General features: G+C 40.7%; 1 protein-coding gene across 2 annotated transcripts in view; it reads left to right on the forward strand.

Moving 5' to 3' along the window:
• Positions 1–13,884, forward strand: part of pde4dip (phosphodiesterase 4D interacting protein) — a 465,593-nt gene that overhangs the window by 75,276 nt on the left and 376,433 nt on the right. For both annotated transcript variants that reach the window (XM_060830337.1, XM_060830338.1), the window contains exon 3: positions 3,542–3,609. In XM_060830337.1, coding sequence (XP_060686320.1) covers positions 3,542–3,609 — 68 coding nt within the window. The remainder of the gene's footprint in view (positions 1–3,541; positions 3,610–13,884) is intronic.

Below are 13,884 nucleotides of genomic sequence, written 5' to 3' on the forward strand. Positions count from 1 at the left end.
TGTGCCAGATGGCCAGTTAGTCGTTGGAGCAGTGTAGACTAGAGTTTTATATCAGACTCAGTAGAATCACAGATGTAGTCAACTCGGTGGGAATTGTCCAAGAAATTAAAGTTTCTGATAGTCAATTCCCCAGTACCTGGTATGATTAAGGTGATAGTCCCAAATTACCATTCTTCCCAACTATACTTCCCCAACTCCTTAAACCCCATGGACCCAACTGTAACCCACCTTAGGACAACCACTGCTGGCCCTGTCCCTACCAGCCTGAATCCATGGGACCTGACACATGACTCCCACTCTGCCACTGGTCTCTATTAAGACATTTGACACAGACCTTTGACCTCTTCCCATCCAGATTGCAACTGCCTGATCTCCCTTGATCTGATATTTCCTTCTGCTACTGACAAGCACCTTGTCAACTGGCTTTAACAAACTCTCACCCACTGGCCACAGCGACCCTTTGCCCACTTACCCTGAAACCTCCCCTGCCCCCCAACCCCAGCTCTGAGACCAACTCTGTCCCTTGGCTACTGCCATCCCCAACAACATTCCCCACCCAGCCACTGCCAACACCAGTATACCAATCCCTACACTAAGCACTTCATTACTTCAGTGGCATCTTACTCACCTGGTATCCTATCCCCTAATTACCTACAACCCTAACCCCATAATTATCTGACATGTTTACCCTTTCACAGAAGCTGTCAGTGTCTGGCTGTGCCGCCAGGCATTTAATTCTCAGAATACAGTTCCTGACTGCTGCAAAAGGGAATGTGGTTTAATTTTCCCAAATGATACTACACTGTGGGGGTTCTGTGTTGATCCCAGTTACACTCTGCATTTCTGAAGGAACCAACTTAATCATTATTGGCTAGAAATGCAACATTGATATAATCAGAAAAAAAAAGACTATGATTGCCATCCTCGCAATGTCCAAGTCTATGTTTCAAGTAATATGTTATAATGGCTGCTACAAAGTGAAATGAAAACAAGTTACAGCAGAGCCTGAGAATACATGACCACAGGAAGCCACTGTACTATGTACAAGTGTCCTTTTCCAGATAGCCATGAAAATTATTAAATTGTTATAAATGCTCCAGTTACTTCACTAATGTTTACAAGACCGGACCTTGCTGCCCCTAAACTGGTTTGGCTTATAGTGAGTTCAATTGCAATCTGTGTACCTCAGCATTAATGCCTTCAAGTCAATAAGGTATGCAAATAAGTAAGGCGAAAGTGAGCAATGCAGAAGCTGGAGGTCAGAGTCAAGATTAGAACGGTGCTGAAAAGCACAGCTGGTAAGGCAGCATCCGAGGAGCAGGAAAGTCGACGTTTTGGGCAAAAGCCCTTCATCAGGAATTCCTGATGAAGGGCTTTTGCTTGAAACGTCAATTTTCCTGTTCTTCGGATGCTGCCTGACTGGCTATGCTTTTCCAGCACCACTCTAATCTTGACTATGCAAATAAATATACTTTGTCAATGTCACCAAACCTCTTGATGCAGAGAGTGCCATAGGTTTCAGTTTATTGTAATGATGTAAACTGCTGTTGTAGATTGGCTGTCATTATAGATATCTCTTGATTTTCATTTCCATTGTGGAAGTAGAGATTGACACATTTCTATGGCAGATGGCCTATCCATCAATGCCATATAGTTTTTACAGCACAAAAAAAAGCTCTTCAGCCCATTGTGTTCATGCTGATCATCAAACAGCCATCTATTCTAATTCCATTTTCGAGTACCTGGCCCGTACCATTGTAAGCTATGGTGTCTCAAATTCATATAGTTAGTTCTTAAGTATCTTGAGGAGGTCCTACCTGTGAGTTCCAGGTAACTACAACCATCTGGGTGAAAATCTTTTTCCTCAAACCCCCACTAACCTTCCTGCTCCTTAGCTTAAAGCTGTGCCACCTAATTACTGACCTCTTCTCTAAAGGGAGATGCTTCTCCCTATCTACCCTGCATTTTTTATTCAGAATTTTGTATGCTGCAATCAGATTTCCCCCTCAGTTGAATTGAATTTATTGTCACGTGTATCAAGGCACAGTGAAAAGTTTTGACTTGCTAGCAATACAGGCAGATCACAGAGTTCAGTAGCATAGATAAGTAAATGGTAACAGCGGCAAAAACAAAAACACATACAGGCGTATGTTAAGAGTTTGTCAGTCTTCTCTGCTCTAAGGAAAATAACCCCAGTCTCTCTTCATAGATAAATCAGTCCAGCCAAGGCAACATCCTGGTGATTCTCTTTTTTACTGTCTCACCTGGAACTATATTTTTTCCTATAGTGCGACCAGCAGTGCACACAGTAATCCAGCTGTGGCCTAACTAAAGTAACATACATCTCCAATGTAATATCTTTGCTCTTGTATTCAGTGCTTTGATTAATAAAGGCAAGTATCCCATATGCCTCCTTGACCACTTTATCAATTGCTTGATGCCTTCAAGGATTTATGGACAAACGCACCAAGGTATCTCTGAACCTCTGTAGGGTCCAACAATTCAATGTGTCCTCCTTTGTTGGCTATCCTAAAATGCACACCCTCAGACATTTCAGGATGAAATTCCATTTGCCACTGTTCAGTCTATCTGACTGGCCAAGCTATATCGCCCTTTGGTTTAAGGTTTTCTTTCATCCTGTTTACCACACCACCAATTTTCATGTCATCTACAAAGTTACTGATCATAACTACTGCAGTCAGTAGTAGGAACTGTATATAAAATTAGGCCACAGCTAGAGTACTAAACATAGTTTTAAACCTAACCAGTAAGTTGAAAATCTACCTGAAAATCTCTGTAATGATATTATACTTCTGAACACTATAGTAATATTTCGTGGTGTGTTATATAGTGTTGTTGGTAGTAGTGTTGTCACAGAGTCACACAGCATGGAAACAGGCCCTTTGGCTCAACTCATCCATGCTGACAAGGTTTTCTAAACTGATCTAGTCCCATTTGATTGTGCTTGGTCCATACCTCTCTAAAACTTTCCTGTCCATCTACCTGTCCAAATGTCTTCTAAATGTTGTAGTTGTACCTGTCTTTACCATTTTCTCTGACAGTTCATTCTATATATGCACTACCCTTTGTGTGAAAAAGTTGCCCCACAGGATCCTTTTAAAGTTTTCCCCTCTCATATTAAACCAATGCCCTCTAGTTTTTGACTCCCCTACTCTGGGGAAATGACCTCAGCAATTCAGCTTATCTATGCCCCTCATGATTTTATAACCCTCTATAACATCACCCCTCAGTCTCCTACACTCCAGGAACAAAGTCCCAGCCTCTCCAGCCTCTTCTTATAACGCAAATCTTCCAGTCTCAGTAACATCCTTGTAAATCATTTTTGCACCCTTTCCAATTTAATAACATGCTTCCCTATATTGTGATGATTTGGTATATTCCTGCATACAGTAATGTTCAGATTGAGTTTGTATTATAGCAAAGTAATATCTTCCTGTAGATACTACTATTTTGTTTTGTAACTCAGACACATCATCATATAATGCTGTATTTCAGTTACAAATATCTTTTTCTCTATCAGCTCTTCTGAGAGACACAAAGGAGTCTGGACTCCCATTGCAGACACATACACTAAGAGAATTTGAAAAGGTAGGTCCTCTCTATTTTTTAACAGATAAATATAAGATGAGTATTCATTTCACTTTAGTTTGTCAATTTATAAAAGCTTCAGTTTCCCTAACATGACATGAAAATGCTGTTAAATGATTCCACAATATTTACTTCATACCAAATATATGTCAACCTATCAAAAGTCAATTGCTTTTTACAAGTGTTAACTTATTTTTAAAACACCAATGCAGATCATCCAAGGAAACTACATAATACAAAAAGATTAAGGTATCAACATATATCCAACTGAGGGGTGAGGGGAAAAAATTCACTGGTATAGTGTAGTCACCAATAATTAATGCATATAATAATCACAATTGCAGTTTTCCAAACATTTGGATCTTTATGATAATATGTTTGTTCTCCCAAGGGAGGGGAAGGATTTAGGGTTTGCATTAGCACTCTAGTAATTCTGTTGTTGATTTGAATATCTCATTACACTCTTGGCCATTAAGATAACCCCAACTTGATCTCCTTATTTTTCATGTGACCTACCATGAACTGCGTGGGCTTCTGCTGGAATTTGCATTGCAATGTTTTTGATACCAGTTCATGACCATCTGGTGTTATCAATAAAAGGAGCTGCTTTGAACTGAGCTGGAGGGAAAGGGAGGGTGTCTATTGGGAGCAAAACATTCATTCTTCTGTTCATAACAAAAGGCAGAATTTGTACTTTTCAGTCACTGGTATTTGGTTTTGGCAGAGGGATCTGCTTAATAATTTCCAAATTTTATTAAAAAGATAAACTCTACTAAATGTTTCCATTGCAATGCTCCAGTGTGGACTTATTCTTCTGGATGACTTTATTGGCAATTAAAATGTAGGGGGATTTCATTAGTCATTAGGCAAAAGAATAATAAAAGGAAGAAAGAAGAGAAAGCAACTAACAGTTCATAATTAGAATGCAGTTATAAAAATAGCTGGCAAAGGCATGGGGGTCGAGCTAATATCTTTGGGTTATGTGGTTGTTACTGGGACCCCCTAGTGATAATTCTGGCATATGGAAAGATCAGAATTTTTTTTCACCTCAAAGGCCCTCATTTAAAGTTTTTAGAGGTAATAAATCTTTCATCACCTTCATTGACAGTGTATGTTTTAGTAGAAACACCCCACTAGAGTACAGAGGTGTGAGAACAGGACTGCTTCATTCTCTAACAGCTCAGCTCAAGATCCTTGTATCCAGTATATGAAGGTATCTTTCCACTCTTCCGAGATAATATGGATTATTTTTACTATGAATGTGCGAGTTAAATCCCTTGATGTAGACACCGTATTTATTTCTGGGAATAATTTTGGTTTTTGGTATTAGTCCAAGACAGATAATCTTCTCTTCTTACTTCCCTCACTAACACATATATCTCTGGTGATATCCCACTACCACCCCATTATTGTCACTAACTCTCTTCCCCCTCACCAATGCTGCTCCCATGCTCTACCCTCTTTAGTAGTTGACAACTGTAATTCCAAATCCTTACACACTCCCCACCAACTTTGCACCTGACAATTGCTATACATTTCCACAGCCTGATTATTTTCCCTTTTAACTTTCTAGCTGGATTGGACTTCTTAAAAATAGCACATGGGATTTTAATTCCTTTGCTGTATTCTCAAATACACTGCTCCTGTCATTGTTACCAAGTTTTTAACACATTTGTTAACTCATTAAAATAAGGTAGACATGGACTTAACAAGAATATGTTCATTTGGGTAGCACTGTGGTTAGTGGCTGAGTGGTTCACACTGCTGCCTTAAAGTGCCAGGGATCTTGGTTCAATTTCACCCTCAGATGACTGTCTATGTGGAAATTGCATATTCTCCCAGTGTCAGTGTGGACTTCCTCTGGGTATTCTGATTTCCTCCCACATTCCAACGATGTGTGGTTTACGTGGATCGGTCACGCTAAATTGCCAGTAGTCCAGGATTTGCAAGCTAGGTTTGTTAGCCATGGGATATGCAGACTTGCAGGGAAAGAATAGAAGAGTGGGTCTGGTTGAGATGCTCTTTGGAGGCTTGGTGTGGTTTCAATGGCCAAATGACCTGATTCCACACTATAGGGATTCAGAGATTGAAGGTTTGATTCATAGGAAGTGGTGGAGACTGGTACAATGCTGCTCTCATGCTCTACCCTCTTTAGTAGTTGACAAATCCTGACACACCACCCTCCACTTTGTACCTGACAATTGATATCCATTTCTACAGCCTGATCATTTTCTCTTTCAACTCTAGCTGGATTGGACTTCTTAAAAATAGCACATGGGATTTTAATTCCTTTGCTGTATTCTCAAATACGCTGTTCCTATCATTGTTACAAAGTTTATAACACATTTGTTAACTCATTAAAATAAGGTAGACATGGACTTAACAGGAATATGATTGTTCGGGCAACACTGTGGTTAGTGGCTTAGTGGTTCGCACTAATGCCTTAAAGTGCCAGGGACCTGGGTTCAATTTCACCCTCGGATGACTGTCTATGTGGAGATTGCATATTCTCCCAGTGTCAGTGTGGATTTCCTCTAGGTATTCTGGTTTCATCCCACATTCCAACGATGTGTGGTTTACGTGGATTGGTCATGCTAAATTGCCCTTAGTCCAGGATTTGCAAGCTAGATGTGTCAGCTATGGGATATGCAGAGTTACAGAGAAAGGATAGGAGAGTGGGTCTGGTTGAGATGGTCTTTGGAGGGTTGGTGTAGATTCAATGGCCGAATGGCCTGATTCCACACTGTAGGGATTCTGTGATTGAAGGTTTGGCGCATAGGAAGTAGTGGAGGCTGGTACAATTACAACTTTAAAAGGCAATAGATAGGAATATGAATAAGAAGGGCTTGGAGGGATATGGGCCAGTTGCTTGCAGGTGGGACTAAATTGGGTTGGGATATCTGGTTGGCATGGATGAGTTGGACTGAAGGGTCTGTTTCCATGCTGTACATCTCTATGACTCTGAATATCATGCGGAATGCCACATAATGGATAAATGTCGGTAGTTATTCCTTCAGCAGGAACTATATGAGCACCACTTGCTATATTATTCCATTTAGTGCTCCAATGATCTTGCATTAGTCTACCACTTTTGTAGAATCCAGTGATATTTAGAACACTCAATGTTGGCCATTCAGCAAATCAATCAATTTGGTTCATTTTCAGGATCTTTGGACAAGATCACAATCATGGGTTGTAATCACAACTCATATATTAAAAGAAAAAGGCCTTTCCTCCCTGTTTTTGACCTGTGATGAGCCTAGTGTAACCTAGTTATTGTCTTTGGGACATGTACCATTGAATTTGAATTTATATATCATTTACTTGTATGCGACTCAATCTCACAATGACAGTGGAAGAAAAATAATTACATTGTAAATGTACAAATGCAATACATGTTTTGTAGTATTAATTATTACTTTATTATATTAAGAACAATATGATTTATTTCTGGGCAACATACATTAGGAATAATGCTCAGGTCTTAGAGAGATTGGAACAATTATTTGTCAGTATGTTACAAAGGATCAGCGACATCTGTTATGTGGAGATAATAAAGAAGCCGGTATTGCTTTACTTAGAGTAGTAGGCTAAGGGGTCTTGCAATGCAGTGTATCATCTCTACCCTCTGAGCCAGGAGAATCAGCTTCAATACTCACCTGTTCCAGAGGTGGATAGTAGTATCCCTGAATAGGTTCATTGACCATATCTGGAGTAGAGCGCTAAGGAAAGATTTAATAGAGTTGTTCACAAAGGTGAATAGTTTTGACAGAGTAGACGGGGAGACTGGAGGACTGGAGAACAGAGAATTAAGATATTTGAAAAATGGACCAGAGAACATGAGAATTGCTTTAACTCAATGAGCTATTATGATCAGTAAGGCACTGCGTGAAGAGCTGGTGAAGGATCACTAGTAGTAACTTTCATAAAGGATTTGGGTAAATACTTGAAATGAAAAATTCACAATGCTACATGAAAAGAATGGCTAATTGAATGGTTTAATCAAAAATTGTGTCTTTCTATGCTGTAAATACTATTTTTGTGATTTTCCTCACTATTTGACAGTATATTTATTTCCCATCTACAAATTTGCCTTAACAGATCTTCACAATGCATACAAAAGCATGACTAATAAATGACCACTTTGAATCAGTTAGGTTTAGTAGGACTTCAGGAGAAAGTCATCTATTCAGTAAGTGGTGAGAATGTGTAACTCACTACCATGTGGCGTAGTTGTGGTTAATAGCATGGATTCATTTAACAGAATGTGTGCATGAGGGAGAAAGGATCAAAGGACATATTGAGAAGATTGGATGAAGTAAATTGTGGAGCATAAACACTAGGAAAACCCTATTAGGAAGCAATCCGTTTCTGTGATGTTTATACTATGTAATATGTAAATTTTCAAGCATGCAACCTGTCTAAAAAGCATATGACTTTTATAGCTCCAGTGGCTGTCATGTGTAATTCATATTGGGTTATATAGGCTTACAGTGAATGCTTCCTTAAAACAATAAAAGCCAATAGGAACAACATGAGGACTTTGAACACAGTCTTTGCAGAAGATTGTTGTAATTTGGAATAATAGAGAATAATATAAAACAGCTGTATGTCTGGTTTCTTTGAAGAACAACTCATTCTTGCTTAGGGTGCTAGGAATAGCTACTTTTTTTTTCAAAGCTCAAGAATTGATTTTGTCTGACATTAACCTGTTGCCATTAGTAGTTTTCAGAATGTCGTGAGAGAAAGTAAAAGCATAGCACATAATTGGTCCTGGCTCTTGGGAAGATCAAATGTTAAAAATTTTTTGAAGTAGCTGAGACATGAGGTAACATGCTCTTTTAGAGTGATTTACCATATCAATAAGCAGCTGGTTGCATGATGATACTATTTTCTATCATCCAGATTGTCAGTATCTCCCATCTCCTCTTTTAACTCCCATCCCATCTCCCCAGTCCATCCCATTGAAACAGTTCTTTAACATATATGAAGGATGGTTTCACAGATGTGAACAGCCATTTTGCACCTTATTCCAATTATCATCCTTTATTTGTTCATTTAGATGTTTAAATATAAGCAGAGTATTCAACCGTGGTATACATCATGATCAGTACTGTTCTCAGTCATGTGCACATATGGTCATGTCCAGTGCGAGCTGTTGAACAGGGATCAGGAGTGAATACTCAGATTGATTTTTGTTTGCTTTGGATGTCATTTTCAGCATAGGGGCACATAGACCACTTGAGGCTTCTACAACGCCACAATTGGCTAACAGCTCAGATCATCAATAAACCTTTAACTTTCTAAATTATGTGGCTGAACACCACAGGAGATAGAACACATAACCATTGAGTCACAAAATGCTATTGTGAAGTGTACTGTTTCTGATTAATATTTGGGAAGGGGTTTTAAATTAGAATCTTGATTGAGAAGCATTTAGTTTCTGCCCCCGCACTCCCCCAATCCAGTAGAATCCCACAATGTAAATGCCTAATTTAAATTCGAAAATGTGATCAACCAGTCATTAATGGGCACAATGCTGTCTTGCAATGTATTATTTTGGAATAATCACCTTGAACTGATTAATGCACACGATTGCCTCACACTGTGGCCAACTCTTTTTTCTTTTCTTCCACTGCAGAACATATCATCAGTTAGACCACAGTCTAGACCAGTGACCCTGAAATCACAATTGATTCCACAAATTCACTTTCATTAATATGTGTTGTAATGGGAAACTATTGCAGTAACATCTCACTTGATTGTTATATATTTTATATTCATGCCTTCTATTTGTCTGATCACATGTCTTAAGAAAGAAATTAAGGCAGCAAACTAATGTTTGTTTCTGCCAAAATGTGCAAAGATCATGGTAAGAATAAGAAAATAATTGAACTATGATTTTGATAATGAGAGAAAAGCTTGTCTCTGTAAAATGTTATGGCCAGGTCAGGAGGGGTTATTTAGCTCTCCTTTTTTTGACCCTTCTCGGTTATTCGCAGCAAATATGTTTATTTCTTTTTAATATACAGTTATCATAATTCAATTAAAACACATACATGTCAAAACTAAGAAGCCTATTAAGAGGTTTTTGGAGTAGGAGAAAGCAGGATTTTATTAACTATTAACTGCAAGAAAAGATAATAAAATGCAAAAAATGCACACAAACACAGGTAATCATTTTAAAGAAATAAAAAGTGTCTGGTACAGACTGGAAGAATAATGACTATGTACTTCAGAAGTCCTTAGAATCCTTGAGGTCTTAGAGTTTTAACCCAGACCACAGTTGTTTAACAGTTGACTGGTATCCTCAGCAGTGGTGAAATTTGCAAATTTCCTTGAGTTATTAGTAAATTGTTACTTATCCGATTCGCTTCTTAACTGGACATTGAAAGTTCTAGTCCTTGCTATTACCAATCCATGTTACTTTCTGTTTCTGCCCTGCTGCTCTAAAACAGTGACTAAAACATGGTTTGTTTGTATATTCCTAAATCTGGCTCCACTGTCTTTCCAAGTTGAATGGTTACAGTCAATCTTTGATGTTCAATACTAAACATACAGGTGTATATAAATTAAAACAAGAAATATGAATTTCTAAACTTAGTTGATGGATTTCAATTTCTTTATATTAAGTCTACATTGTTGACACCGAGGAGCATGCACAGTATGCTCTAGGGAGAAGCTTGGCATGCACAAGTGAATGAGATTTGTTGAAGTGTTTCAATCTTGTGACTATTTTCTGTACATGAGTGGTTTCTTTGGAGATTGATGCCTGGGAGGAGGGCTTTGGAGACTGGCACCAGGAAGGTGCAGGGGGTTACATCAGGAGCTGGGAGGAGGTAGTTTAAGAGCTTGGAGGAATAGGAGATATGGGGACTAGAGTGGCGCTTGGGTGTCAGCGTCATGGCCTGGGAGAGAATTGGATGAATGTGGTTGAAGTGTTGGCAGGAAGAAAGCTGGGTAAGAGAAGAAAATGGGTCAGGGCAGAGAAAAGGAGAAGCCCTTTCAATTCCCTCTGTTGATTAATTTCACCCATGTTCAGTCTTCTTCCACACCCCTCTGATCAGCTGGTTCCCCCATCTGGTGCACCCCGAATGATCCTGAAAGTCTTTTCTGTTGCTGAATTCCATTTCATGTTCAAGCCTGCTCTATACATATGTGTAGTGTGCATTAGGTGCAGGCACATAGAGGGTCTGGTTCCAAGTGAGCACACAGGTGGTGTTGTCCCACCTCTGTGTCAGCAAACACTACCTGCTGATGGTTTTATTTATTCCACATTGGTCTCTTGAACAGAACTCAATCTGTGGTCAGGTTTAAGTCTGTTTGTCCATTTGTAAAACCAGTTTAGTCAATGAAAGGTAAAGGTAATAAAATCAGGTGATGACAATCAAAAATTGACGGGTTATATTCACCACGATTGTCTCAAAAATAATTATTAAAATTCAGCATATATACAGCTAGTGAAATCACTGAAAATGGAATGATGATTTGAATTCAGTCCAGATCCTTTTTCTCACTCATGATTATATTTGATGGATAACTTGAATTTTCCTAAAATTATGTTATACAACTTCTTTTTACCCTTTCTTGTGGTGAGAAGTACAGATTCTAATGTGCTTCTAATATGTTTCGTGAAGTCAATGAAGTAACCAGTGATGGTCATCTATTACATTTTGTGGTTTGCAGAGAACCTCATCTCATATAAGACCATTGTGGGTGGTTCATAGAGAGTTTTTACAGCAGGGAAAGAGGCCCTGTGTGCACACTGGTCATCGACCATCATTTACATAGGGTCCCTGAAGTATGAGCATCCGACTTATACATGGTTTTAAAATTTGAAGATCCGACATACAAACATTTCCTCTGTCTATGATAGGATGCCTCCCATTGTCCTGAATTGTGCCCCATCTCGCAAACAACTCGCTTTGCAAATGGACTCCAGAACAGAACCCATTTGCAACCTGGGGACTGTCTGTAATCTAATCCCAATTTCTAGCACTTGGCCAATGTATGCTACGACATTTCATGTGTTCATCTAAATGGTTCTTAAATGTCTTAAGACTTTCTGCCTCTACCACTCATTCAGGCAGTGAGTTCAAGATACACACAATCTTTTTTCTTCATATCTCCTCTAAACCTCCCTCTCCTTATCTTAAAACTCTACCACCTGGTTTTTGATTCCTTTACAAAGGGAAAAAAGTTTCTCCTTATGTACAGTGTGTTGTGCACCTCAATCAGATCCCCTTCTATGCTCGAAGGTAAACAACCCCAGCCTGACCAGTCTTTCTTCACAGCTTTATCGCACCAGCCAAGGCAACATCCTGGTGAATCCCTCTTTAGTGCAATCACATGCTTCCTATATCGTGGTGAGTAAAACTGCACACAGCATGGTATCTGTGGCCTAACTATTATTCTATGTAGAGTCAAGATCAGAGTGGTGCTGGAAAAGCACAGGACGTCATGCAGCATCCGTGGAGCAGGAATATCGATGTTTTGGGCTAAAGCCCTTCATCAGGAATGAGGCTGGGAGCCTTGGGGGGGAAGATAAATGGGAGGGGTGGGGCTAGGGGGAAGGTAGCTGAGAGTGCAATATGTGGATGGAGGTGGGGGTGAAAGTGATAGGTCGGAGGGAGGGTGGAGCAGATAGGTGGGAAGCAAGATGGACAGATGGGACAGGTCATGAGGACGGTGCTAAGCTGGAAGGTTGGAACTGAGGTAAGGTAGTGGGAGGGGAAATTAGGAAACTGGTGAAGTCCACATTGATGCCATGGGGTTGAAGAATCCCAAGGAGGAAGATGAGGTGTTCTCCCTCCAGGCATCGGGTGGTAACGGAGTGGTGATGGAAGAGGCCCAGGACCTGCATGTCCTCGGCAGGGTGGGAGGGGGAGTTGCCCTCCACCCCTCCAACCGCAACAAGGATAGAACTCCCCTAGTCCTCACCTTCCACCCCACCAACCTCCGTATACATCGCATCATCCACCACCTACAAATGGACCCCACCATCAGAGATAAAATTCCCTCTGCCATCCCTATCAGCTTTCCATAAAGACCATTCCCTCAGCGACTGCCTGGTCAGGTGCACGCCCCCAAAAACCAACCCTCCCCTCCTGGCACCTTCCCTTGCCACTGTAAGAATTGCAAACCCTATGCCCACACCTACTCCCTTCACTCCATCCAAGGCCCCAAAGGAGTCTTCCATATCCATCAAAGTTTCACCTGTATTTACTGTATCTGTTGCTCAAAATGTGGTCTTCTCTACACTGGGGAGACAGGATGCTTACTCACAGAGCGGTTCAGAGAATATCCCCGGGACATCCGCACCAATCAACCCCACCGTCCCATGGCCGAACATTTCAACTCCCCCTCCCACTCTGCCGAGGACATGCAGGTCCTGGGCCTCTTCCATTGCTACTCCCTTATCACCTGACACCTGGAGGAAGAATGCCTCATCTTCCGCCTTGGGACCCTTCAACCCCATGGTATCAATGTGGACTTCACCAGTTTAGTCATTTCCCCTTCCCCCACCTTACCCCAGTTCCAACCTTCCAGCTCAGCACCGTCCTCATGCCCTGTCCCATCTTCCTTCCCACCTGTCCGCTCCAACGTCCTCTCCAACCTATCACCTTTACCCCCATCTCTATCCACCCTATTGCACTCTCAGCTACCTTGCCCCCAGCCCCCCCCCCTTCCATTTATCTCTCCACTCCCAAGGCTCCCAACCTCATTTCTGATGAAGGGCTTTTGCCCGAAACATCGATTTTCCTGCTCCTCCGATGCTGCCTAACCTGCTGTGCTTTTCCAGCACCACTCTAATCTTGATTCTAATCTCCAGCGTCTGCAGTACTTACTTTCGCCTAATATTGTATGTAGCGCCATACCATACGCAGGGTATGCTGAGACTCCAAGTCACTGTGAATACATCCCCCTACCCTCCCAAGTGTTCAGCTTAGCAGGGCCAGAAGCATCTGTGGAGAGAGAAATAGAATTAACAGAATCTGATATGATTCTTCAGAAATGAAAGGGGCTGGAAAATGATGGTTTATATACTGTTTACAGAGGGTGAGGAAAAGCAAGTGGAAAAGATGGTGACTATCTCAGTGGCAACCTATTCTCAATCATTACCATGGTGGTGGAAGATGTTGTTGACAGCGCTATCAAATAGCGCTTGTTTGGGAATAACTTCCCTCTATACTGATGCATAGTTTGGTGCTGCCAAGAACATTCTGTTCCAGACCTCTTCACAGATCCAAACATGATCAAAATATCTCAATTCCA

The sequence above is a fragment of the Hemiscyllium ocellatum genome, chromosome 9, assembly GCF_020745735.1.
Source record: "Hemiscyllium ocellatum isolate sHemOce1 chromosome 9, sHemOce1.pat.X.cur, whole genome shotgun sequence".
Lineage (NCBI taxonomy): Eukaryota > Metazoa > Chordata > Chondrichthyes > Orectolobiformes > Hemiscylliidae > Hemiscyllium > Hemiscyllium ocellatum.